General features: G+C 40.5%; 3 protein-coding genes across 6 annotated transcripts; 2 read left to right on the forward strand and 1 right to left on the reverse strand.

Annotated features, from left to right (window-relative positions):
- Positions 1–1,861: 1,861 nt before the first annotated feature.
- On the forward strand, positions 1,862–11,971 carry LOC103025167 (NACHT, LRR and PYD domains-containing protein 12). The gene is made up of 9 exons (XM_049466957.1): positions 1,862–3,694; positions 4,057–4,378; positions 5,206–7,104; positions 8,017–8,190; positions 8,378–8,551; positions 8,750–8,923; positions 9,711–9,884; positions 10,298–10,344; positions 11,092–11,971. Exons 1-9 carry the CDS (start codon positions 3,412–3,414, stop codon positions 11,634–11,636), a joined length of 3,792 nt encoding a protein of 1,263 aa, XP_049322914.1. The 5' UTR covers positions 1,862–3,411; the 3' UTR covers positions 11,637–11,971.
- On the reverse strand, positions 10,987–21,491 carry LOC103025472 (presenilins-associated rhomboid-like protein, mitochondrial). Of its 3 annotated transcripts, none has more exons than XM_007247640.4 (10): positions 18,809–19,062; positions 18,084–18,273; positions 17,260–17,400; positions 16,956–17,100; positions 16,205–16,354; positions 15,134–15,204; positions 13,723–13,824; positions 13,510–13,607; positions 12,775–12,925; positions 10,987–11,311 (listed from the first exon to the last, which is right to left on the reverse strand). In XM_007247640.4, the coding sequence occupies exons 1-9, from the start codon at positions 18,979–18,981 to the stop codon at positions 12,811–12,813; spliced, it is 1,185 nt and encodes a 394-aa protein (XP_007247702.3). In that variant the 5' UTR covers positions 18,982–19,062; the 3' UTR covers positions 10,987–11,311; positions 12,775–12,810. The 3 variants fall into 3 exon arrangements, with proteins under 3 accessions (XP_007247702.3, XP_022525421.2, XP_007247701.3); XM_022669700.2 differs by lacking the exon at positions 10,987–11,311 and adding an exon at positions 21,401–21,491 and having other exon boundaries at positions 12,361–12,925; positions 18,809–18,924; XM_007247639.4 differs by lacking the exon at positions 10,987–11,311 and having other exon boundaries at positions 12,361–12,925; positions 18,809–19,060.
- On the forward strand, positions 19,226–26,743 carry LOC103025996 (nucleotidyltransferase MB21D2). 2 transcript variants are annotated; one of them, XM_015605424.3, is made up of 3 exons: positions 19,226–19,532; positions 23,873–24,126; positions 24,248–26,743. In XM_015605424.3, the coding sequence occupies exons 1-3, from the start codon at positions 19,316–19,318 to the stop codon at positions 25,277–25,279; spliced, it is 1,503 nt and encodes a 500-aa protein (XP_015460910.1). In that variant the 5' UTR covers positions 19,226–19,315; the 3' UTR covers positions 25,280–26,743. The 2 variants fall into 2 exon arrangements, with proteins under 2 accessions (XP_015460910.1, XP_007247703.2); XM_007247641.4 differs by having other exon boundaries at positions 19,227–19,532; positions 24,278–26,743.
- The last annotated feature ends 995 nt before the right edge of the window (positions 26,744–27,738 follow it).

Here is a 27,738-nt window from a genome sequence, read left to right on the forward strand (position 1 = left end):
ATCAGTAATCTCAGTTTATCATACATGAGATTTGAGGGTACAGTTTCCTCTTTTAAGGATCGTAACAATTGACTATCATGCAGATTTTTAATTAATTACAATGATATTTCTTATCTGATCAGAAGGTGTGTGCGTGTGTATGAAGGTGGTATGAAGGTGGATCAGTTAGATATGAAATGTTAACACAGACCAGGGGCTAAATCAAATCAGATCTGACTCAACACTGCCAAATATACAGTATTTATTCAGTATTACACCCAAAAAGCATAGAAATGTGTTGAAATCAATATTTTACATATTCTGAAATTCAAATAACAAATTTAGGTATGTAGGAGTTGTGAAACACTAGTAAACACACATATGACTAAATGTTTTTTGATGCATTTTTTTGTGATACACTGTTTCTCTGTGTGTTTGCCTAAATAATGGCCCAAACCCCAGCACCTCAGGTTTGCCCCAGGCTCTGACTGCTGACTGGCTTAATAAAAACTGAAAGACAAAAAAAGTTATTGTGTGATTGGCTTCAGTCACAAATAATTGACATGTCCTCCACCCTTTGCTTCTGTCCACTTGTTCTCCTACACTAGTGGGATCCTGACATCTGGTGTTCAATCAATGCGACTGCATAAGATTTCAAATGAACAGAATGTAAATTTGGGTATTACCACACTGTAGAGGTTTGCACAGGGCTGCTTTTTTAAACCCGCTCCTGCCCGCTCCCGCTTGTTTTAGTGCCGTTACCTCCCAATCCTGACAAAAATCACTTGTTTTAATCCCACACCCACCCTCCACATACACATTTCTGCCACTCCCACCCGCAGTCCTAATATCAATTAAATGAATTTAATTTAGTGCTTGAAATTTACTTATTTATTAATTAAAACAGCTGTCCCATTTCTTACCACAGTCCAAACACATGCCATCAGGTTAATTGGAGATGCTAAAATTGTCCTATCAGTGTGTGTGTGTGTGTGTGTGTGTGTGCGCGTGTGTGTCTGTTGGTCCATACTTCACTTTGATATTTATCAGTAATATCTTGAGGATTTTTTTGGTTGCTTGCATTGGCTATTTGCAGCTTTCCTTGAGTACCAGTCGTGTGTCTGTTATACTCATGAAGTTTGTTTTAAAATACATTTATTGTTATTATCATTACTGAATGCATTGATCAAGATTTAAGCATTGATTGCAGCCAGATCAGGAATCTTGCTTTAGAGTTGGATTTAGGCCTTGTAACGCGGGACCAGATGGGAGGCGGACGTAAAAGCGGGTAAGACAGACTTTAATGAATAATAGGTAAATAAACAAACAAACAAACAAGGAAATAACGAATATAAATAAGTACATAAACAAACCGTGAAAACCAACAAAGAGCTAAGCTAAACAGATAACAAACAAAACAAAGCTAGGGATATATACAAGGGAATAATACATAAATAAACAAGGAACTAGAACAAACAAGAGAATAAACAGGGAATATAAACTTAACACAGAACTAAGAAATGTGGAACTAAACTGGCAAAACCGTAGCAAGACAAACGAGGAAGGTGCAAAGACCGACAGCAAACGTAGACTAAAAGGTACTATTTATACTAAACATGAAACAATGAACACCTGGGGAGACAGGCAGGGGCGCAGATGGAAATTTTGAACTGGGGGGGACCAAGCTGTAAAATCATATATATATATATATATATATATATATATATATATATATATATATATATATATATATATATATATATGATTTTACAGCTTGGTATATATATATATATATATATACATATATATATATATATATATATATATATATATATATATATATATATATATATATATGCTGCAATAAACTTTAGAATATTGTTATTGTTTTTTGTTTCTTCATTGCTACAGCCTAGGCAAGACCAGGAAGACAATGTTAACATTTTACATCTTATAATTTCAGTTAACAGCGACTGCTTACTAAAATAACATCATAATAACGTCATACATAAAATCAATGGAGAGAGCTGCTGCATGCCTCGGTGCATGCCGGGTTGCGTTGCGTTTAACGCAGCTCCGCCCTCCGGCTCAACTTTATTCAAATAAATCCGGCCGCCGCACTGTGTCCAGTCCAGCCAATCAGGGAAAAGCAGGCTGCGTCCAGCCAATGAGGGAAGAGCAGGCTGCGTCTTCACACACACACAAGCCTCTTACACACACACACACACACACACAGAACAGGCGCCTTTCAACCACAGAAGAGAAGCTGAAAGCGGCAGAATATGGATTTATAGAGCTATAGGTTACAGTGAGGTTGGTAAAAAAATACAAATATTAAACTTATGACTGTCTACTTCTGTTGCTTCATTTTAATTCAAAAACGAGCAAGGAGATCCAGCGCAGCGGCTTGCGTTGAAAAAAAGTGCCAGTGGACACGTACCGTAAGGAGCTGGTAACTGCCTGTGTCTGTAGTATACAGGCAGTTACCAGCTCCTTAGAACCCCGGACTTGAGAAGGTGCGTTAAATTTACATTGGAACTGGAACACGGAGCTCCGAACAATGTAACCTCTGAACTGAACGCTTTAGTTTAAAAACGAGGGCATTGTGGAACACAGAATTCCACAAACGTACAGTTAATTAAATTAAAACCCCAACGTTTATGCTTGTAGATGCTAGATTTCGGATGAGGTCACTATAAATCTGGGGGGGACATGTCCCCCCCGTCCCCAGTGCCATCTGCGCCCATGGAGACAGGTAACGAGGGGCGGAGCTACAAACTAGACACACATGACGGAAAATTACAGGAGAAACACAGGGGAACAGAGCGAGACCGTGACAGAAGCCCCTCCCTAAACGCGCAGCTCCTGAGGCGCGTTAAAAACGAACACCGGGGGCCGGCGGCGGGGAGAGGCCGGGAAACACAAGAGACGAGACCGGGGACTTAACATGGGGCAGAACAGGAGACTGAACTGAAGACCGGACAAGAGACTGGACAAAGAAAGGAGACTGGACCTTGGACATGAACGGCGAACCAGACACAGGAACCAGAACAGGGAACGACAGGGGTGACAGACAGCAAACGTAGACTAACAGGTACTATTTATACTAAACATGAAACAATGAACACCTGGGGAGACAGGTAACGAGGGGCGGAGCTACAAACTAGACACACATGACGGAAAATTACAGGAGAAACACAGGGGAACAGAGCGAGACCGTGACAGGCCTGTACACTGGATGTAGGGATTGATTCAGAAATAAAAAATATATCAAATTTAATTAAATTAAATGAATGAATATATGCGTTATTATTATTATTATTAGTAGTAGTAGTAGTAGTAGTAGTAGTAGTAGTAATCTTACAGATTGATTTGTTGTTTTCCTTCTGTTCGTTATGCATGGAAATCATTGCGTGATTATTATAATTTTCTATGCTATTTATTAATTTGCAGTTTTTTTCTACATGTATCTGTGGTCCTGCTCACACATTGCCAGGATTGATTGAACTCCCACTTCCGCCAATAACAATTAAATTCCACAATGCACATCATAACATTTTTCCATCACAATGCATAATTAAACCCTGTTTGCTTCAAAATTATTTGTGTGTGTGTGTGTGTGTGTGTGTGTGTGTGTGTGTGTGTGTGTGGAGGGTAAACAGTCAACAATGGGGCTTTTTTACTCTACCAATGGAGATGGAACCTCTGACCCAGGGTAAGTAAATTTTTATGGTAACCCTTTACAATAAGGGTTGCAAATAACTAACAATACTTACAACAGTAACAAACACTGTTCAGTGTTAAGTAATGTCTCAAGTAATTATTAATTGACCTTAGTTAGTGCATTTTTAATGCTTAGGAATGTTGTAAATGATAATGAATTGAGGCATTAGCTAACTTTTCAATGATTAATAATGTATAAACTAATGCCAATTAACAGTTGGGACTTTCTGCTGTTAAGTACTGTTAGTTAATGTACCCTTATTGTAAAGTGTTTCCCTTTCATTAGCAATTAAAAAAGTAAATATTGTCCATTATATTTAGACTAAAGAAATTCTTTCCTGATCAATTTAAGAGTAAACCATGCAGAACCTCCAGAACCCAGCAGTGTGTCTATGAAGAGTGACCAGTCTATGCAGAACCCTCCTAATGTCAGCATGGAAGAAAGAGAACCCAGCTGTGTGTCTATGAAGAGTGACCGGTCTATGGGGAACCCTCCTAATTTCAGCATGGAAGAAAGAGAACCCAGCTGTGTGTCTATGAAGAGTGACCGGTCTTTGAATAACCCTCCTAATTTCAGCAGTGGAGGAGAAGGAGCCAGCTGTGTGTCTATGAAGAGTTACCGGTCTATGGGGAACCCTCCTAATTTCAGCAGTGAAGCTGCAGCATCAGACCAAGAGTGAGTAATTTTATTTCAGTGTCCAAAAATATTGTGGAAGTGTTATTAAGTTTCACACAGCCTAAAGGTAAAATGTTAGTAGTCTTGGTCATGTATATGAATTGGAATTTTGTCTATTCTTGGCTTTATTAAAACAGGTATGCAATAAATAAAACACTTTATATGGAAAAAATCCAATTCATCTACATTACACTAGACCAATTCATTGTCAGACATTTGTGCAGTGGGCCCTGGGGTCCTCCTGGTGCAGAACACTGCACGGCCACATGGGTCCAGAGAGTGTAAGCAGTTCCTGGACAGTGAAGGCATTGATGTCATTGGCCCTCACAATCCCAAAACCTGAATCTAATTGAGAACCTTTGTTTGGTGGATTGTTTAACACTGAGGATTGTTAGAAAATTCAGAGGGAGTCACTGTAATTTTAATACTATGGATTTTAATTTATTTAGTGTATCTCAGTAATGATCAGTTGATCAGTGCAAGATGTTTTTGGTCTTATCTGACATTCACATTAATTTAGAGTTATATTATTATTTCTTATTAAGTATTCTACTGCAGTAACATCTACAGTAGTTGTACTGTACTTGAATCCTACAGGAGTGGATTTGTAGTTTGCAGATGTAAATTTTAAGATCATTTTTTCAGTACTGTAATGTTAGCAATTTACAGTAATTAATTGTGCAAGTACATCACTGTTGATTTTACATACAGTTTACAGTGGACAAAATGCCTGTGATAAAACATTCAGTACTGTCTGATGCGGTAAAATGCTCAGTAGTTTATATTGTGTTTCCATTTTTTATTTTCCTGTGTTTGACTCCTATCAGGCAGAGATCCACAGAAGCAGTCCCATACACTGGACCGCTGCAGCAGGACTCTTACCAACCAGTGGATAGTATTCTGCACAGAGTCATAAAAAGACACAAATTCAGCATGAAGAACAAGTACGAGAGCTTATTTGAGGGAATCAAAACGGAAGAGAATAAAACTCTCCTGAAGAGGATTTACACACAGCTCTACATCATAGAGGGAGAAAGTGAAGGAGTGAATGAAGAACATGAAGTTATACAGATGGAGAGAACAATCAGGAAACATGTGGAGGATATTCCAATCAACTGTTCAAACATCTTTAAACCTCTACAAGGTCAAAAAGATTTCCCACACAGAGAAAGAAAAAAGAAAAAAGGACAAAAGGTAGAAGATCTCAGAGTTGTGTTGACTAAAGGCATTGCTGGAATTGGAAAAACTGTCTCTGTGCAAAAGTTCATTCTAGACTGGGCAGAGGATGAAGCAAATCGGGACATAGAGTTGATGTTTGTTCTTCCATTCCGGGAGCTAAACTTGATTAAAGATTATCAGTACAGTCTTCATGGACTTTTGTGTGCCTTTTATCCTGATCTTAAAGACCTGGATTCAAAGACATATGATAAGCTCAAAGCTGTGTTCATATTCGATGGTCTGGATGAAAGCAGAATTCCACTGAACTTTAAGGAGTGTGAGAAAGTTTATGACATCACCATGACATCATCAGTAGATGTGTTGATGACAAACCTTATCAAAGGAGAGCTGCTTCCTTCGGCTATGATCTGGATAACCTGCCGACCAGCAGCAGCCAATCAGATCCCTCAAAAACACATCAACCGTGTGACAGAAATCCAGGGATTCAATGACCCTCAGAAGGAGGAATACTTCAGGAAGAGAATAAGTGACCAAGACCAAGCACAGAAAATCATCTCCCACATTAAGACAGCGAGAAGCCTCCACATCATGTGCCACATTCCCGTCTTCTGCTGGATCTCAGCTACTGTTCTTCAGAGGATCATCAAACATCACACAGAAATCCCTAAAACTCTGACTGAAATGTACTCCCACTTCCTGCTCACTCAGACCAACATGAAGAACGAGAAGTATGAGGAGGAAGATGAGAGAGATCCAAAGAAACTGCTGGAATCCAACAGAACCAAACTCCTGAAACTGGCTGATCTGGCTTTCAAACAGTTGATGAAGGGCAATGTGATGTTCTATGAAGAAGACCTGAAAGAGAGTGGAATTGACATTACAGAGGCCTCAACCTTTTCTGGAGTTTTCACTGAGATCTTTAAGGAGGAGTGTGGGCTTTATCAGAAGAAGGTCTACTGCTTTGTTCATCTGAGCTTTCAGGAGTTCCTGGCTGCTGTTTATGTGTTTCACTGCTATGAGAGTGAGGATCTGGATGAATTGTTAAGTTTAATTCCACATTACTCTCACAATACATCTGATTTTGTTCCACTGGATTATGTGCTAATGAAAGCTGTGGATAAAGCTGTAGATAGTCTACATGGACACTTGGACCTTTTTCTCCGTTTCCTGCTCGGTATCTCACTCGAGTCCAATCAGAGACTCTTGAAGGGTTTACTGACACAAACACACACTCACTCAGAGAAAACAACAGAGCACATCAAGAGCTCAATCACGAGAGAATTTATGTTTCTTTCTACTGATAGATCCATCAATCTGTTCCTCTGTCTTTCTGAAATGAAGGACCAGTCTCTCTCCGAAGAGATTCAGAAATATCTAAAATCAGAGAAACACCCAGAGAAGATTTTACCTGGACAGTGTACAGCACTAGCCTGCATGCTTCTGACCTCAGACAAGGTACTGGATGAACTCAACATGAAAAACTACAACACTTCAGAGAAGGGTTACAGAAGACTGATCCCAGCTGTGATTGTCTGCAGAAGAGCAGTGTGAGTGTTATATGCACATTAACACAACATTTACATTTTTATAATATTCATATTAATATAACATCAATGCTTGAAAATTAATGGCTGGGGCACTGAGTGGTCCAGCGCTCTAAAGCACTGCCACTACAGCTTGCCATCAGCTGTTGATGCCCCAAGAGAGCACAATTGGCTTTGCACTCTCTGGGTGGGTCGATGGTGCTCTTTCCTCTCATCACTCCTAGGGTGATGTTGATCAGCACATGGGGTCTGTGAGCTGATGTATCGAAACCGAGTCACTGCACTTGAGCTTTGAACGCACTGTGATGCTACTCGGCAATGCTACTTCAGTAGCTGTTGATGTAATTTGGAGTATAAAGCAGTAAATCAAAAATGTGAAAAAAGTTTTTTTCTGTTTTTTGTTTTCACAAGTTTTATCTGTCAAAAACCAAATAAGTCCCAGTAGATTAAATATGAACAGAATTTTTATACTTAATTGCCTGTTAAAATAATAAAAATACTTCTTTGTCTATAATATCATAATATATATAGTATATAAAAATAACAAAAAACAATGCTTAAGAACTATTAATAAATGTCAAAACACTCAAACAATCCTCAAAGCATCATGGAAACACTCCATTGTGACAAAAATTACAAAACAAAATTAGGCTGTTTTGTGAGAGATAACTGTAATAACTCAACAACAGTAGTTTTTTAGCAGAGAACAACAGTAATTCTCTTAGCAGAGAACCTTTATTATTTAAAAAAACAAAAAACAGAAAATACACCAGAATTGTTTTGTGAAATTACATTAAACTTTCCAATAAAGAGTATATGATTGTCATTTCAAGGCTATTTTCTGATATTTTTACAAGGAAAATACTTTAAAAAAAATTACTGGTAAAAACAGAATATCTTCTTTTATTTCTACAGACTTGCCGGGTGTTTTCTCACCAGTGAGGCCTGTGTAGCCATCTGCTCTGCTCTACAATCAGTGAACTCCTCCCTGAAGGAGCTGGACCTCAGTAGCAATGACCTGCAGGATTCAGGAGTGGAGCTAATCTCTGCTGGACTGAAGAGTTCACAATGTAAACTGCAGAAACTCAGGTGAATTTTCGGAGAATTGACTAAAACATTGTGAAAAAGACACATTATTTATTTTTTAACATGTACTAACGTGACAGACATGGGGTCCCCAAGGATCCACTCATTAAGCATATAATGTACATTGTATCTTTTAATATTTAGAGGTTCTTCAGTATTTTAGATCTGTTACATTTTCTCTAATTTTCAGGCTAACTGTGTGTAAACTTGAGAAACAATCTTGTGAAAATCTGAGGTCAGTTTTGAAAACAGTAAACTCCTCCCTGAAAGAGCTGGACCTCAGCTACAATGACCTGCAGGATTCAGGAGTGGAGCTACTCTCTGCTGGACTGAAGAGTTCACACTGTAAACTGGAGTCACTCAGGTGGGATTTCTATGAACTGGCTGGGGAAAAAAAAAACTTCTAAATTCTAAGCATTGTTTTTTGGGATTTGAGATTTGTATTGTGTATCAATAAATTCATACTAAACATACACTAATAAAATAATATAACTACACATTCTTATTATTTATCTTCATTTGAGTGTATTTAAGATTATTTTTATTTTCTCCCCTTGTGCAGACTAGTTATGTGTAATCTCGGTGAAAAATCTTGTGAATATCTGAGTTCAGTTCTACAATCAGTAAACTCCTCTCTGAAAGAGCTGGACCTCAGTAACAATGATCTGCAGGATTTAGGAGTAGAGCTGCTGTCTGCTGGACTAAAGAGTTCACACTGTAAACTGGAGATACTCAGGTAAGCTTAAGGCAAATTACAGTATATGGGAAAATAAAGTGATAAAAAAAATCATTATTTTAGCTTTCTCAGGACATGCAAAAATATTAATCTTTTCATTAATTTGCTTTTTTTATTTACCAGTTTTAGTAATTTATTAATTGTTGTGAATATTTCAATAATATTTAGAGGAGCAGTATAGGGTTTTTTTAGTATGACCTACTTCATTAATCAAACAAACCTTAAATTGATTTAAACAACAACTAAAATGGTTATTGATGTTTTTAGTAGCAGGTCACTATGGGTCAGAATGGGGTCATTGTCACGTTTTTTTGTTTAAATTTGTTTAAAGGAATTTTAATGTGTAAAGCTCAAGTGCACAAGTCTAAGTTAAAGAGTTAAATTTACAAATTGCCCTTAAAACGTCTATACTCTGCACAACTGAAGATTCATGTTAAGAGAATGTATGATTAATGTTGGTGTCTGTCCTTAGATTTGGAACAAAAATGTATGCTAAAATGATTAGTGTTATGTAAAAAGAATGAATTTCTCTGAATTGCAGTGAATTCGGTTCCACTTCTCGTAATTTAAATTAAATTGAACATTCTGTAAAACAGATTTTATTCCAAATCATTGTTTTTATTTAATTAATTTTGGAATGGAAACATTATTTTAGCATTCAGCCACACTCATGTCAGTGTTTGGGTGTTGATGTTTATTTCTCAGAATTTGGAGTTTGTTGTTCTTCTACAGCCAGTTTAGGCTCTCTGTAACCTTCATCTGTCCCCTCTATTTATTTTTTCTGCAGATTGTCTGGGTGTATGATTACAGAAGAAGGCTGTTCTTCTCTGGCTTCAGCTCTGAAATCAGAAATATCCTTTGTGAAAGAACTGGATCTAACGTATAATTACCCTGGAGACTCTGGATTTAAGCTGTTGTCTGGTCTATTGGAAGATCCACACTGTAAACTGGAAAAACTGCTGTGAGTTGAGGTCTTACTGCCAATCTTTGAGGTTTTACAAAGTCTCAAGTGTAATGGTCATTAATGTGGTGAAATTGGGCTTCAGGAATGGGAATACATCTAAATAACAAACTTACACAAACATGAGTGTAGTATGCTGTGGTGGTGTAAGGGCTGGCACCAAAACAAGGCCTGGCTGTCCTGGTATTGGAAATCATATACTTTCAGTGGTACTGGTACCAAATTTCTGGTGTTGTGACATTCCTAATCCTAAAGTAATTATTCACCAGCGTTATGCTCTAGGATTTCTTGGGGGTACACATTGTTACACATTATTGCAACTATTCATTAATTATAAATATATTTAGACATGCAGACATGTTACTATGACCTACAGTATTTTTACGCATCTTAATCAAATTTGTGTTTTTCAGTGTGGAACATGGAGGACAGAACAGGATAAAACCAGGAGTAAAAAAATGTAAGACACACTCTGTTACACACATACACATGCACGCACACTTTGGCTTATGAAATAACTACATTTTGGAAGGAGAAACATGCCTGAAGCATCAATTTCTCCTATCAATTTTTGGCTCCTGGGTGCAGAGACTGGACTGCACCAAGGCTTCCGACCAGGCTGTGAGCCCTCTAAAGTTCTCCTCTTTTCTGTCCTTCCCTATGATTTTTCTATCCTCTCCCATCTGTCTCTCTTCTCACTCTGCCCTTTCTTTCCTTTTTCATTCTTTTTGTTTCGACTTTACCCACTGATTCAGTTGTTTAACTGTTCTAACTTAAATTATTTGATTCTATTGAAACAAATCTTCAACTGCTTTGAATCTGCAACTAAATTGACTCTTCAGCTTTTTAAACTCTTTAACTGAATTTGATCTCTAACCAATCTGCTCTGTCATTCTTTTGCTGCATTGCCTCACTGCTGCACTTGGGAGCTGCTTACAGCATTCTTGCCCTCTGGGGGCTCCTAATTAAACAATTTCTCTAATCTGAATGAACAACACAGATTTAGATCCAATTGTGGACAAAATTAGAGAGAAACAGGCCTTTTGCGTACATAGGAATAAACTTTTGAGTTCAACTAATAAAAAAATGAGTGCAAAACAAAAAGTGTTTCGTATATATATTTGTTCAGTGTAGAAAATATACTCTTGGCATTAACAATTTTAATCAGTGATTGTTTGTTCTGTGTGTGTGTGTGTGTGTGTACAAGATGCCTGTGAGTTCAATCTGGACCCAAATACGGTACACACACTCCTTTCTCTGTGTGACGGGAACAGAAAGGTGAAGTGGGAGGAAGAACATCAGCCATATCCGGATCATCCAGACAGATTTAATCGTTTGCAGCAGGTTCTGAGTGTGGAAAGTCTGACTGGACGCTGTTACTGGGTGACTGAATGGAGAAGAGGAAGGGGAGCTGATGTAGCCGTGTCCTACAGAGGGATCAAGAGGAAAGGAGGCAATAAGGATGGTCGGTTTGGATCCACTGATCAGTCCTGGATTCTGAAATACTCAGAAAACAGTTACACTGTCATTCACAATAAAGAAAATCTCTGTGAATTTCCCCTCCCACGTCGCTCTAACAAAGTAGGAGTGTATCTGGACTGGCCAGCTGGCATTCTGTCCTTCTACAGCATCTCATCTTTCACAAACACACTGACCCACATACACACACTCCAAACCACATTCACTGAGCCACTCTATGCAGGGTTTGGGGTTCGTTATGGCTCCTCTGCACGTGTCTGTGAGGTAGAATAGCCCCTGGGGTTAAATTTAGACATATTAAAATGGATTTAGTTTGTTTCGAAGAGATGAGGAGTGTGTGGAAGTTAGCTAATAGTAGTTCAAGTTGTTTGTGGGGATTGGATTAGATCTGCAGTAACTGCAGATGAAAATTAGGTAACATGAGGTAAAGGGACTTTAAAGACAGTGTGTCATTGTGCATTTTAACTGTTTAGTTTTAAGCTACTATACGTTTTTTCATTTTGGTGATGTTATGTTCAATAAAGGATTTACTGTACCTTGAAAAGTATTCATATTCGCTTGAAGTTTCTCACAATTTCCCACAAAAAAATTAATGATTTTTATAAAAATCTGAAGGACGTGGCGTGAATTTGTGTTCAATCTCCCTGACTCAATACTTTGTAGGAGCACCTTTTTGTACATGTAAAGGCTGAATTGTTTTGCCAATTCCTCCTTATAAAACAGCTCAAGCTCAGTCAGGTTGGAAGGAGAGCATCTGTGAAGCGCAATTTTCATGTCTTGCCAAAGAAGCTAAATGTGATTTAGGTCAGGACTTTCACTGGGCCATTCTAGCACATGAATATTCTTTATTTATTGCCTGCTCATCCTCTCTTTTCCTTCTCTATCCCACCATATCTATTTGTATAATAACATATATACAAAAGTGTGTCTCGTAATTACACTTGATCAAACTTTAACTGTGTTAATATGAGGCACAGTTACAACAGACCAGGCTTCATTTTCTGACCTTAAATAAACATTTTATTCATTGTCCAACAAAAAAACAAATAGTACAGAAAATGACAGGTTCTGAGTGTTGCGGCCTGCACATCTGGAGCCAGATCACCCTGCTGGACCTCATGCCGCTCATTTAGAGGTTTGTTTTGAGATCTAAAAATGACCCCGGGTTCACTGCTCTGAGTGGATGAACTATCCAAACTCCTTCCACTAACATGTTTTTAGGAACTGTTGGAGAAGCTTTAATAAAACTGTTGTAAAGCTCCTCTAACCATGCAACAGCAGCTACAGAAAAAGATTCAGTTGGGCGTTAATTAAAAGTTAACCTGAGTGGGTTTTTTTCTGTGTGTATGTGTGTGTGTGTGTAAGAGAGAGACATAAAGAATGATGGTGGTCTAACTGTCTGCTCTCTTACTGCTGTCTGTCTGTCCTGTTGTTCTCTCCTGATCCTCTAGAGTGAGCCGTTTCCTCCAGAGCCGGGGCCTCGGGTCCTGAGGTTATGCCACATCTTCACTAGTGGCTCTCTGTTCTTCCAGATCAGCTCATGACCGTACAGGACATACCATCTATACACACACAGACACACACACATACACACACACACACAGTACATATGTAAACATGTTATGTATAACATAACACATTAATAAGAGAAACACTTTATGGTAACAATAAATAACAAATACCAGCAAATCCAACATATTATTGACTGTTAATTGCAATCAATGTCAGTGTGCCTTTGCTATTGTAACAACAGGAAAAGTATACCTTGCGTGGAAAAGGCATGTACTAATTCTCTTATTTATTCATGGCCATGTTTAAGGCATAACATGCCATAAACCAATCATCACATCACTTGCCTTTTCCTTTAAGATCCAGGTGCGTTATGACTTTGGCACATTGCTAGTATAACGGTGCAGCATTTCTGCGCTTTTCTTAGCAAAGGAACTTGACCTGCGTGTTCACTCTAAAGAGGCATGAGCAGGTGATTTATGAGAACAGCAATGTTATTTTATTTACTATTCTGTTTAATGTCTAATGCTTCACTCCTGTCTTTGAGTGACAATGTTTACATGCAATATTTTTCTTTAAAAATAAAATATACAGCCAAATTCTAGAATGTATAATGTGTGTGTGTGCCGTCACTCACATGCCAAACAGAGCTCCTCCTAAATGTGCAGCATGGTCAAAAAAACGCCATCCCATAATTAGGCCAGCCGTATCCATGGCAATGATGACTTTCAGTGCCTGTGACATCACAGCCGGAAGAAGGTTAATATAGGAAGTTAATGACAAATGCACATACTACAGTAATCCCACACATACTTGTAGCACAATATCTTGGTCTGTGTGTGTGTCTTACATTCCCAGCAGTGAAGGTGTACATGGGGAGGAAGATGATTGCAAGTTTCGCTTCGGGCATCTTCGTGCACACGGCCGCCAGGACGGTCATTATAGCCCCAGACTGAAACACAATAATAAATATAAGCAATATGTTATAACAAACAAAACTGGGCTAGTTGTATATACAGTGAAGGAAGTAATCATTTGATCCTGATTTTATAAGTTTGCCCACTGAGACATACAATTAACCTCCCCTTAAAATTATATAGTTTAACAGTGAGAGATAGAATATTGAAAATAAAATGCAGAAAACTACATTGTATAATTTATATAATTGTTTTTGCAGTTTTGCAGAGAGAAATACGTATTTGGTTATATTTGGTAGCATTTGGTAAGTAATGGTTGATCCCCTACAAACCATTAAGAGTTCTGGCTCCTACAGACTAATTAGGTGCTCTTAATCAACTCATACCTGCATTAAAGACACCAGTCTTTAATTGTCACCTGTATAAAGTACTCTTTTCCATAGACTCAATTAACCAGTCAGGCTCTAACCCCTATAACATGGACAAGACAAAAAAGCTTTCTTAAGGGTGTCAGGGACAAGATCGTAGACCTGCAGAAGGCTGAAATTGGCTACAAAACCATGAGTAAGATGCTGGGTTAGAAGGAGACAGCCGTTGGTGTAATAGCACGAAAACAGAAAGAAATACAAAATGACTGTTAATCAAATCGATCTGGGGCTCCCTGCAAAATCTCACCTTGTGGGGTATCCTTGATCATGAGGTGATAGATCAGCCTAAAACTACACTGGGGGAACGTCTTAATGATCTCAAGGCAGCTGGGACCAAAGTCACCAAGAAAACCATTGGTTACACATTACGCCGTAATGGATTAAACTCCTGCAGTGCCCACAAGGTCCCCCTGCTTAAGAAGCAAAAGTGCAGGCCCAAAAGAACACCGTCTCCACTATCAAGCATGAAGGTTTTATGTTTTGGGGTGTTTCTCCGCTAAGGGCACAGGACTACTTTACCACATCAGTGGGAGAATAGATGAAGTGACAAATTCTTCCCTCTGCCTGGACATTAAAAAAGGGTTGTGGCTGGGTATTCCAGCACTACAATGACCCCAAACATACAGCCAAGGCAACAAAGGAGTGCCTCAAAAAGAAGCACATTAAAGTCATAAAGTGGCCCAGCCTGTCTCCAGACCATAATCCCATAGAAATCTTATGGAAGGAGCTAAAGCTCTGAGTTGCCATGTGACAGCTTAAAAATCCTAATGATTTAGAGATGATCTGCAAAGAGGAGTGGTCCAAAATTCCTTCTGACATGTGCGCAAACATCATTATCAACTACAAAAAGGTCTAACTGCTGTGCTTCTAACGTTCTTTCTTCCTTTTATATCATAGTGGTGATTTATTTACTTACTGCGCCCAGTGATGGTCCCAGCCGGCCTGTGGCTGTTTTACACACATAACTGACAAACGAGGAGATAACCCCTGAAGAAAAAAACACACACACACACACACACACACACACACACACACAAAACTGAGTCAAACGTTTAACGACCGGTACAAGCATTGTACCGTATTTTTTGGACTATAAAGTGCATCCAAAATTTTCCCCAAAATTGTCAGTGTGCCTTATAATCCGGTGCGATTTATGTAAGAATTTAACCAGTCCGGTTATAAGGAGCAGTGAAGCCACTCCACTAAAGTGCAGCATTATACAGGAATTTCATTTTCTCCAGAACAGAGACTGGAGCAGTTTTAGAATTAGCCGGTAACCGTGCTAAGCGCAAGCTTTTTCCCCCATTCAGAGTTGAGTAATATTGGCCAGTAGATTGCAGTTAACCCCGACTAGCACTGCTGGAGCAGCATTAGCTGCTAACTGTGCTAAGTGCTAGCTCTTCTGCCATTCAAAGGTGATTATTATCGGCCTATAGCCTGCTGCTAACCCCGTTCAATCATGTGACCGGAAATCAGGACCGATCACATATTTTTAAAGGATGGGAACATGTGGAAAAGATTCGGATCACTGATTTATTAAAATGTAACATTACGTTGTTACTCCACAAGTTCACTACACACTTTGCTGCACTCGCACAAAGAGAACGCTAGTACTGAACAATTTCTCTTTCCAGACAAAAACTGTGATAAATGCAGCTACACTAGTGTTTCTGTCCTGCATTAAAGCACTTATTTAAACTCAATAACTCAGCAACTGAGTAACTCGTTAAAATATTCTACTTATAAAAGCTTCAAAATTACCCTATTATAATATAGTACAGTAAAAAAAGTCTAGTCTAAATCTAGTCAACCAGACTTATCAAACCACACTGTTCTCACTGTATCACTGGGTGGTTCAATCTCATGGAGGTTCATGTGATTATATTGCAGCTACTGAGCATCCTGTTGCTGTATTCTCCAATCCCTCTCTCTCTCTCTCTCACACACACACACACACACACACACACAAATACACACACACACACACCTGCTGACAGGTACATAGCGAGGAACTGCTCTTTGCCCATAATGTTGACGATACTGGACGAGAAGCTCCACAGGACGTACATGTTGGCGGCCATGTGGAACAGAGAGTAATGACTGAAGGTAGACAGCAGCATTGGCCAGCACAGAGTTTCTGCAACACACACACATACATAAAAAAACTGTCAAAAATGGGACACACCTTAAAATTCAGTGTTTTTTTCCATTATTTTAAAACCTTCTTCATTGTAGATTAATACTAAAGTCATCCAAACTATGAAGAAACACATATGAAATCTTGTCAGCTTTATGAGGTACAGTAACCTGAAATGTTTTCAGTTAACAGCTGTGCTGAACTGGTCAAGAGTTAATTACTTTTTTGCTTCTCTTAATGTGTTTGAGAGCATCAGTTTTAAAGTTGTGAAGAGGTAGAGTTGGTATACAGTGAATAGCTCTATTTGAGTAATGTTCTAATACATCAAGTAAAGACAAAAATAACTTGGAAAGTGTAGTTGCAAAGACCATCAAAAACTGACAAAAAGGTAGAGCAAGAGTTACCTCTGTTGCACCGAATAGGTTAAGACTCTACTTTGTTTTGTTTTTTTTTACACAAGAGGTATGAGTCTGTTATATGAGCTATAAATTATACCATATATGTCACTAATTAGGTCTGGAGTTACAAGGCCTACACAGCTAAGAAGTACTGCAAATTTGTAATCCTGCAAACAACACTTGACATATTTGCGTTTACTCACTGGAGGCGGGGTTAGAAGTGAAGTATTTTAACATGGAACGCTGAAGAGACGGGACTCGCCAACAACAAAACACTAGAACATTGGTCGCTATGATCCCCGTAACGTATTTCTGGCCTTCACTCAGACTGTTCCACCACTGATTAATCTGGAATAAAACAAACATGAAGATAATTACTTAAATTTAGAGGTATAACTGTAATGTAAGTGTAAAGATATCTATACATTTATATGGCACACTTGAATACGTATATACTGTAAATCAACACTCCACTCCACTCCACTCCACGCACAAAGACACACACACCTCTTTGCGGAAATCTCCGTGTTTCTGTGGCCGCAGCTTATCCAGCCAGTCAGTTCGCACCTCGTCAAAATAGCTCTGAACACGAGACTTCAGACTTTCGTACTGCCAGATTGCTGCCCCTCCAAACGAACAACCTGTAAACTGACCTGGAGTTAGTATCTCACACGCGCACGCACACACACACGCGCACGCACACACACACTATTCACAGCTCCAACTTTATCACAGACACTTAGCTTCTGTCAATTTCCTAACTGGCAATTTTATCATGTCAACATTTGCCATATCCTTTTCAATTCAGACCATAAATCCTTTAAAAAAAGGAGTTTATTGAAATGTAAATGTACTGTAAAGTATATTCCTTGCAGCTTTTAAATTGCATTGAAATGAGCATGCAGAATACTAGACATTTGGAATTAGTGTGTAAAATATGCAAAATTCTGAAAATGAACATTATCTCTGTATTTACTGCATATGTAAAGACTGACTCAGCTTCCTGTAGTTTGTCTGAATGAAGTCTGAACCATCTAGAAAAGTGTTTTGCACTGCAGAAAAACTGGATCGTGGTTCAGTAGATCCAAACCGAGAACATCTTTTTTGGTCAGACCAAACTCTGGTATTTTGATCTGGACCGTGGTTTACGCCCCCTTTCACACCTGATACTTTGGTTCGAACCCAAACTGAAAAGTCTAAAAGTCTGGTCCAATGATAAAGGGAGCAGAGGGGAGCACCCGGCAGAGTCGGTCATTGTACATGAACGTGTTTCTGATAAAGTGGCCAGTCAGTCAGTGAGTGTGTGATCATAGAGTGAGTGCAGGGCATACCCCCACTGTGAACACCAGCGGCTTCACCAGTCGGCCGAATGACCTGTCGGGCTGGTGCGGGGTGGGAGGTTCAACCTGTGGAGCCATGTCTTTCTTTTGCACCAGTTCAGCCTGCTCCGCCTCCTTCTTTGGCTCCACCTTTTTCAAAGCCTTTCGGAAGCCACATCTCTGCTGATGGGGAAGGAGAAATCTACACGGACACCCACGCGCATAATCACACAAACACACACAATTAACAACATATAATACTACTTCTACAACTAAATAAATGTTATTACTATAACTATGAACACTACAACGAATACCACTATTACTAGTACTACTACTTTTAATACAATTACCACTAGTTACTACTAGTTACTACAATTAATACTACAACTAATACCACTATTACTACTACTACTGTTATTAACACTACACCTAACACTAGTAAGTATTATTTCAACTAGCTACTAATTTTCCAACCACTAATACTAATTCACTTCCTAGATATAGGATAACTAAATAACTATGATAAAATCACAGCAGACAATGACACTGATACTGTAAGTTACTGACTACTAATTCTAATTAATCCTTATAAAACGGCAAAAAATTATAGCAAATAATAGTAATAGTAATAGCCCTGTGTTATTGGGGTGTCAGTCAGTGTCACAGTGTGTTTACCCTGCAGTGTGGTGGAGGTTGTGTGTAATACCCCTGTGTGTGTGTGTGTGTGTATTTACCCTCTGTGTGCTCCGGGTTGATGGAGAACTGCCCCTGTTGCCCCGCTCCACACTGCCCAACTGCCCGCTCTGCTCATCCACGCCATAATCTGCCCCTTCACACTGCCAATTTCACACTGCAAGGAGATAACTTTCATAATAAAAGTCTGTGAACTAATGGGGATAACCTTCATAATAAAAGTATGCACACTGCAGGCGAATCACTTGCATAATAAAACTGAGACTCTTATTATGAAGTGGGTTTGAGACTCTTATTGTTTCTGGGTTTATATTTTATATAATATATTTGTATTACAGTGGGTTTATCATTTGAAGAGTGGTTGAGGCTCTTATTCTTTCTGTGTTTATATTATATTTTATTATATTTTTATTATAGTGGTGTTGTATTGTAAAGTGTTTTAAGACTCTTATTATGAGGTATATTTGAGACGCTTATTGGACCACCGTTTGCTGCTTCACTGTGTTTTTACTTTGGCCGCACCCCTCCCTGAGCCTGCATTCCGGCGCATGCGCCGTGCGGCTTCTCGTGTGATGGCTGCGCGCGCGCTCTCCCCGCGGCCCGGTTCGGCTCCCGGTCCCGGTCTGCTGGACTTTAGGTCGGGCGCGCGCCTGCGGGATCTGCAGCGGCTCATAACGGAGCTAAGCGCGCATGAGCAGCGCGAGCATGACGACCAGCGCGCGCTGGAGCTTCACACAGCCAAGGACTTCATCTTCTCTGTGCTGGGTGAGAGAGAGAGAGAGAGAGAGAGAGAGAGAGAGAGAGAGAGAGAGAGAGAGAGAGAGAGAGAGAGAGAGAGAGAGAGAGAGAGAAAGAGACTGAGAGACTGAGAGAGACAGACAAAGAGAGATACAGGCACAAAGAGTGAGAGACAGACAAAGAGAGACAGACAGATGCTGAGAGACAGATAGAGAGAATGAGACTGACAGGGAGAGAGACAGACTGATGCTGAGAGACAGATAGAGAGAATGAGACTGACAGGGAGAGAGACAGACTGAGAGACAGAGACAGATGGAGAAAGTGCGACTGACAAGGAGAGAGAGTGAGACCAAGAGCAATAGAGACAGACAGAGAAACAGGGTGAATAGATGGATCTAAACTACATTAGTATCAATGGGTGGAACTAAACAAATATAGAATAAATGGGTGGGGCTAAACGGCTGTAGGCTGAATGGATGGGGCTAAACTGCGGTAGGTTGAATGGGTGGGGACTAAGACAATGGGAGACAGGAACCAAACAAAACTTGAGGAAAACCAGCAGACGGATTAGTTTGACAGGTTTTGTTTATTTTTGTTTTTTCGTTTTTTCAAGCCGAATATGAAAAAAAGATCACAGGCCTTATAGATGCAGTTTTACAGCACGACAGAGCTCTAAAAGTTTATGTGGCCCTGAAATATTTTACTACAGGCTCATTCCAAACCCTGTGCGTGACTGTATTCAACTGTGTGCAGTTGTTCCTCTGAATAGTTACTCTGTCATTATCTACGCAAATAAACATATGTTTGTTCATACTGCCAGCTTTAGTTCCCTGAAATACACAGTCTGTAACACTGCTATGAATTGAGAGGGACAAACTAGGATGCACCCATGCTAACAGAAATATTATAATAGAAAGTTATCCTGTAATATTACATGAATAATGTTCCAGGAATTCTCTGACTTATTTTGCATTACAATGTTTCTTTCATAACGTTTCCAGCTAGTTGAAAGTTTGTTAAAGATTGTTAAAACATTTACCAAAACATTAAAATTGTTAAATAAAAAGATTCTAAGAACATACAGAAAACCTGACAGATTGAACATTCTAAGAACTTTAACTGTAACATTCAGAAAATGTTCTAATAACTAGAAATTGTTAGCTGGGTAGATGGAGATTTTTAACATAAACATAACTAAAATAGTTAAAATACTAATAACACAATGTTACTTTTCCATCATACAGGAAATTACAACTATTTTAATGCATTTTATTAAAAACAGTAAAACAAACTCACCCACAAAATAAAAATCATCCAAACATAAAGGAGAAAACAGAAGAGAATAAAGAATATTGAGTATAATACTTCCTAGTTAGGATGTAACTTAAATGCATTTGGTGCAACTGAATTTTCACATTACCATGTTTGACATATGGTTTATGCTAAAGCTGCTTAATATTGAAAAAATAATACATTGTGATATTTAGTTGTTCTGAGAAATATATTGTGATATTAAAAAATATGGGAATAATTACCAAAGAATCCAACATGTAATTAATCAGGCAATAATGTTGTGTAAAATCTAAAACAAATATAAAACAGTGTGAATTTCTCTTTGTATCAAGGAACGAAAAAGTAATTTGACATTGCCCAACAACATTGCACGCCCTGCGATGTGACTACTTAATGTACATATGTGTGCATTGCAATGTATAAAATGTAATATTTAACAGGTAGGCACTCTTACTTAACACTGGCTTTATGTTTATTTGGGTTTGGTATTCTAATGTTATATAGAGTTAATTACAGATAGACACTCTCACTGATTGCTGACTTTATGTTTGTTTGTATTATTCTAATGTAATATAGAGTTAATTACAGGTAAACGCACTCACTTTCCATTTATTCTGATGTTGGGCTGCCGTTGTTGACCCTTTTGCAAGTGTAGTTTTGAGCTTGACCCACAGGCCTGAACATCCGCACCTGCAGATACAACACACACACACACACACACACACACAACTGAGTTTAGAGTGCAAAGTGGGACGAGGCTGAGTGGAGTATAAGTCCACACTGCCAGTCAGATACACTGCTGCTGGTTGTGTGTGTGTGTGTGTGGTTGCCTCTGGCCATAAATAGCTTGAGTCGTGTGTGTGTATGTGTGTGTGTGTGTGTGTGTGTGTGTGTGTGTATGCTGGCCTATATAATCACGAGGATTGGAGAGTTGAGGTCCAGAGTCCAGTACTTTTATTCCCAACACACCACCTGGTGTGTTTAATCACACCAACGACACTCTGCTACTCAGATTAAAGAGCCTATATACTACAGTTTCAGGTGTTTTGCTGGATAGTGCAAAACTACAGTTCGTTAAAAGAGTGTAGCTAAACTGCTGTAGGCTGAATGGGCGGGGCTAAACTGCTGAAGGCTGAATGGGTGGAGCTAAACTGCTGTAGACTGAATGGGTGGAGCTAAACTGCTGCAGGCTAAAGGGGTGGGGCTAAACTAATTTAGCCTGAATGAGTGGGGCTAAACTGCTGTAGACTGAATGGGCGGGTCTAAACTACTCTACAGGTGCTGGTCAACGAATTAGAATAATTTGAAATAGTGCAATCATGAAATTCTTTGAATGCATTTTTTGTGCAGAAAGCAAATCAGGTGTTCACCGCACCTGTCCTACTCGTTAGACTAATCACAGAACTCGTTACCTGGAAAAAAATTTGCTCAGCTGAGCTTTCCAAAAGGCCCATTTAGGCCATTTAACTGTGACACTGTTGTTTTATTGAATTAGAATAATGGAGAAACCGTTTCATTGAATTAGAATAATTTTTATTATAATTACAATCATCACTTTCTCAGTATTTTGTGGCTGCCCCCTTGGCTTGTATGACTGCCTGAAGTCTCCGCGGCATCGATTTGACCAGCTTGTCGCAAGTTTCCGCACTCACAGCTTCCCAGGCAGTGGCGATGTTCTGCTTCAGTTGGTCCAGCGTAGTAGGCTTTCTGTCGCGAATTTTCCGCTTGACAATGGCCCAAAGGTTTTCAATGACATTGAGGTCAGGCGAGTTGGCCGGCCATGCCAAAACTTCAAGCTGTTTTTTAGTGAACCAATCTTTGGTCGACTTTGCCGCATGAGCCGGTGCAAGATCCTGTTGAAATATGAAGTCTTCTTCGCCGAACTGTTCCTCAACAGTCGGAATCAGGAACGTTTCCAGAACATCTTGATATACGGCAGCATTGACAGTCTTCTTGAGGAAGCAGAGTTTCCCTACACCTCGAGCGGACATGCATCCCCAGACCATAACGCTCTGGAGAAACTTGACGGATCTTTTCACGCACTCGTGGTTGTAGGTTTCGCCACCACAACGCCAGACACGAGGACCTTGGTCACCGAAGGAGATGCAGAAGCGTGATTCGTCACTGAAGACCACTTTCTGCCAGGCTTCAGCAGTCCACTCGCCGTGTTCTTTGGCCCACTTCAGCCGTTTCTCCATTTGTTTCTTGTTCAGCATCGGTTTTACTGCTGGAACGCGAGATTTGAAGCCGAGTTCGCGCAGACGACGGTAAGTGGTTGATCTGGAGACGTCAGCGCCGGTCTGCTTGTTCCACAAGTCGGTGAGCTCGGAAGTGGACTTGAACCGGTTGCTGACTGCGATCTTTCTCAGCTGCTTGTTGTCGCGAGCAGAAGTTTTTCGGACGCCGGAACAGTTGGTGCGCTTGCTGCAGTTTTTCTTGAGAGCTTTGCAGACGGAAGACTGGCTGATGCCGAGCTGCTCAGCAATTTTAGTTTGGGTCAAGCCTTGTTGGCAAAGGGCTTGAATTTGAGCCACTATTCCGGTTGAGAGGTTGCGCTGCTTACCCATGATTTATTTTACAACTTAGAAATTCTACTCAACCCTGACTTTATACTGCACAGTGAACACTCTTCACAGAAAACAAAAATTCGAGCTTTTATTCTAATTCAATGAAACGGTTTCTCCATTATTCTAATTCAATAAAACAACAGTGTCACAGTTAAATGGCCTAAATGGGCCTTTTGGAAAGCTCAGCTGAGCAAATTTTTTTCCAGGTAACGAGTTCTGTGATTAGTCTAACGAGTAGGACAGGTGCGGTGAACACCTGATTTGCTTTCTGCACAAAAAATGCATTCAAAGAATTTCATGATTGCACTATTTCAAATTATTCTAATTCGTTGACCAGCACCTGTAGACTGAATGAGTGGGGATAAACTGCTGTATAATGAATGGGCGGAGCTGAACTTTCAAAGCCAGAATGGGTGAAGATAAAAAGCTATAGGTTTAGGGGTTAAACATCTGAATGTTTGATGGATGATTATAAACATGAATTCTGTTTTGTTCTTTTGTAAACAGGCATGGTGCAGAAGCTGGACCAGAAGCTTCCAGTCGCTAATGAGTACCTGCTGCTGTCGGGTGGCGTGCGGGAGGGCGTGGTGGACATGGAACTGGATGAGATGAGCGTGTACGCCCGCGGGACTGACTATGATGTGGACTACACTCTGCTGGTCCCTGCCCTAAAGTTGCACGACCGCAACCAGCCAGTCACCCTGGACATGCGGCACTCGGCACCAGGCCACTCATGGCTTAGTCTGCGGCTCTTTGACGAGGTAAGCCTGAGTTTTGCAATGGTCACCTAATGTTAGAGTTAGCTTACCAAACCTTGACCATGGCCTTTTTACCTAACAAGCATGTATTTTAGCTCTCTGCTAACATGTTGAAACGTTGCAGTTGCAAGCTAACATCTCCCTCTTCCACGAGGGAACCGTGGGCAGGTGGAAGGACTGCTGCACGGAGGCTGACCACGATGTCAGCGAGGTCAACAACTACTTCTTCTCTCCTACTCTGGTTTCTGACTGGTTCCACGAGGCTCTGGGCTCTGTCCTGAGGGAGCTGGGTCGTAAGCCCCAGAGGGGGACACCTCGGGTAGAGAAGCTGGAGCACTGTGGGACGGTCATCTCCATCATCCTGGCCGCGGGTGGGAGTCGGGTCTTGTACGACGTCGTGCCCGTCGTTTCCTTTAAGGGTTGGCCAGCTGTAGCTCAGGGATGGCTGATGGAGAATCACTTCTGGGATGGCAAGATCACAGAGGAGGAGGTGATCAGTGGCTTCTACCTGCTGCCGACCTGCTCACCCACAGGCCGCAAGGAAAACGAGTGGCGACTGTCATTCGCACGCAGCGAGGTCCAGCTGAAAAAGTGCATCTCCACTGGCCTGATGCAGGCGTTCCAGGCCTGCAAGGTCCTGATCAGCAAGCTGCTGCTGTCACGAACCAAAGCGGTCAGTCCGTACCACCTGCGCTCGCTAATGCTGTGGGCCTGCGATCGACTGCCCCATGCCTACCTGGCTCAGGAGGACCACTCTGCCCACTTCCTGCTGGGTCTGCTGGATGACCTGCAGCACTGTTTGGTCAATAAGGCGTGTCCCAACTACTTTATTCCACAGTGCAACATGTTGGAGCACCTGAGTGAATCTGCAGCCATCCTGCACGCCCGCCGCCTCTCCTCTGTGCGCTCGGACCCGGCGGAGCACCTGCGCAGCGCCATCCAGCATGCCGGTGTCTCTGCCAATTTGCCTCCAGCCACGCCCACTACACCACCTGATCCCTCTTCTGACCCTGCTTCTGATGCCACCCATGACCACAGCCTTGCACAGAAGCTTCAGCAGCTGGTGACGGAGAATCCCGGGAAATCCATCTCTGTCTTCATTAACCCTGACGACGTCACACGGCCACACTTCCGCATTGACGACAAGTTCTTCTGAGGCCATGCCCACACTGTAATAACTGTGTCACTCATTGTGTTGTTTGTTATGCCACACAGAGTCACTGCCTTGCCGGCTGGCTTCACAATGGTGAAAGTGTTTTCAACCAGCTACAGATAGTCGGTTTATTGACTAACAAACCAAAACAGACTGTTTAGAGAATTCGGGAGCCGAAGTGTGAGAAGTAACTGTGTAATTTCGAGCTTAAGCAACAACTCAACTAATGCTGAGCAGACTGTGGAGGAAAGAATGTACAATAAAGAATGTGCTGAAGGAGAACAGAGAGAAAGGAAAAGACAGAGAGAGAGAGAGAGAGAGAATTGGGCCCAATCCCATTTCACCCCTTGGCCCTACCCCTTAGCACTATCCCTCTACCCTTATGCATGTCTAGATGTAGAGCATCCTGATTCTTGTTGGGCTGGAGGGGTAGGTTAGGGGAAGTGTTAAGGCTATATGGCTTTTTAGATGGATATTTGATGCAAGTTGGTGGCACAAGTGACCAAAGAAACTATAATAAAGCAATTTCCTTATACCCACTATATAACTACTATATTACTATAGTTTAAGATGTAGTTTCAATGTTTTATGGTCAAGTCCTTCATAACAAGCATGAAACAATCAATAGTAGTTTTAGTAGTAGTAATAGCAGTCACCTCCATAGCTAGCTAGCAAACTTTCCTGGTTTATCTTAAATGGTGCAACAGACGGAAGATGAAAGCTAATAAAAGCTACCCTCTTAGGTGGGATACACAAGAGAAATGGGATTGGGCCCTCACTTGCACTCAAGCGCAAGTACTGCTGTAGGTGGTTAGGCTGTCTGTGTGTGTAAGAATGAAAGATGAAAGTATGTTATTACATTAGCTGCATTGCACACAGATATTAGAATGTATTCATTATATATTATTGCTGTGAGACCAAAACATCGTAACTTCTTTGTAACATTTCTGTTCATTAATGTCCATCTGTTTCTCTAGCCACATATACAAATCATACAAACCATTTCACCTGTGTTAGAATTCACATCCTAATTCACTGGGCTTTAATTAATGTAGTTTCTGAGTAAGTGTGTCGAGTTCACCTCTGTGTAAATACCTCTGTGCATAAAAGGCCCCGCCCACTTCACTTAAGCGGACCAATCAGCTGCCTGCTGAAAGATGACTGTCAGCCATCAATCACAGCGCTCTAATTCTGGCACTTCTGACACTCCCAGATGAGCCCTCAGCACCTACAGGGACCAATCACACTGCCTTATTGCCCATGCCAGCCAATCAGAGTGGGGCTTGTTTATATCTGAGTGTGTGTGTGTGTATATGTGTATATGTTTGTGTGTGTGTGTGTGTGTGTGTTAGAAGAACACTACAGTTTGTGTGTGTATATATATATATATATCACTGTTATGATGCTGCACCGTGTGTTTCACTGCTTTGTTTGATTAATAAATTTGTACTGCAAGACAACAATTCATTTTCTGGTTCACTGGTCTTTTTCTCGAGCTACAACAGCCAATCAGCAGTGTGCTTCCAGTCATATTCAATATCACCAAGTATTCACACAATCAGAGTCAATGACATTTTATTTTTGTCACATCTACAGTGAGTTTCTGACCTACTTGTGTAGGTCAGCGTGCCTCTGATAGTGGTGAGACTCAGATGGTTGGACATCAGCAAGAGGGGCGGTATTATTGATCAAGTGATTTGCATAATTTGGTACACAGACACATCATCTACACTTATATTACAGTTGAACCTGAGAGGGCACAGCAGATGCGAAAAAATGACCACAATAAAAGTGTTCTTTTATTGTAATAAAACCATAAATATTCCTCCTCTTGTACTGGCCAGAAAGGGGGAGCTGGAGTGAAGAACCTACGGTGGCCGAGAAAGCCCAACGCAGTGCAAATTGAAAAGCGCTGCAAAAGCACAAAACACATCCATCAAAATTACAACACAGGCGCAGCAAATAGACTAACGCGCTGCAAATAGAAAAACGTGCTGCAAATAGAAAAACGCGCTGCAAATAGAACCACAACACAACGGAAGTGAGTCACAACACAATGGAATTTTCCCGGGGGACCTTAAAAGATACTGTACCAGCTAAGCTGCGTCTTCAGTAACGTCTCGGACTTCACTATGTGTACAAAGGACAATAAGTGGCAAACAAGGCGTTTTGTGAAGCAGAACTTTTAATAATATGCACACAACCGTGGTAATCACAGGTAATAAACATAACTTACTTTTCAGAAGCTTGTTTGCCACTTATTGTCCTTTGTATACAGCTGGTAAAGCATCTTTTAAGGTCCCCCGGGAAAATTCCGTTGTGTTGTGACTCACTTCCGTTGTGTTGTGGTTCTATTTGCAGCGCGTTTTTCTTTTTGCAGCGCGTTTTTCTATTTGCTGCACCTGTGTTGTAATTTTGATGGATGTGTTTTGTGCTTTTGCAGCGCTTTTCAATTTGCACTG

This window comes from Astyanax mexicanus, chromosome 18, assembly GCF_023375975.1.
Source record: "Astyanax mexicanus isolate ESR-SI-001 chromosome 18, AstMex3_surface, whole genome shotgun sequence".
Classification (NCBI taxonomy): domain Eukaryota; kingdom Metazoa; phylum Chordata; class Actinopteri; order Characiformes; family Acestrorhamphidae; genus Astyanax; species Astyanax mexicanus.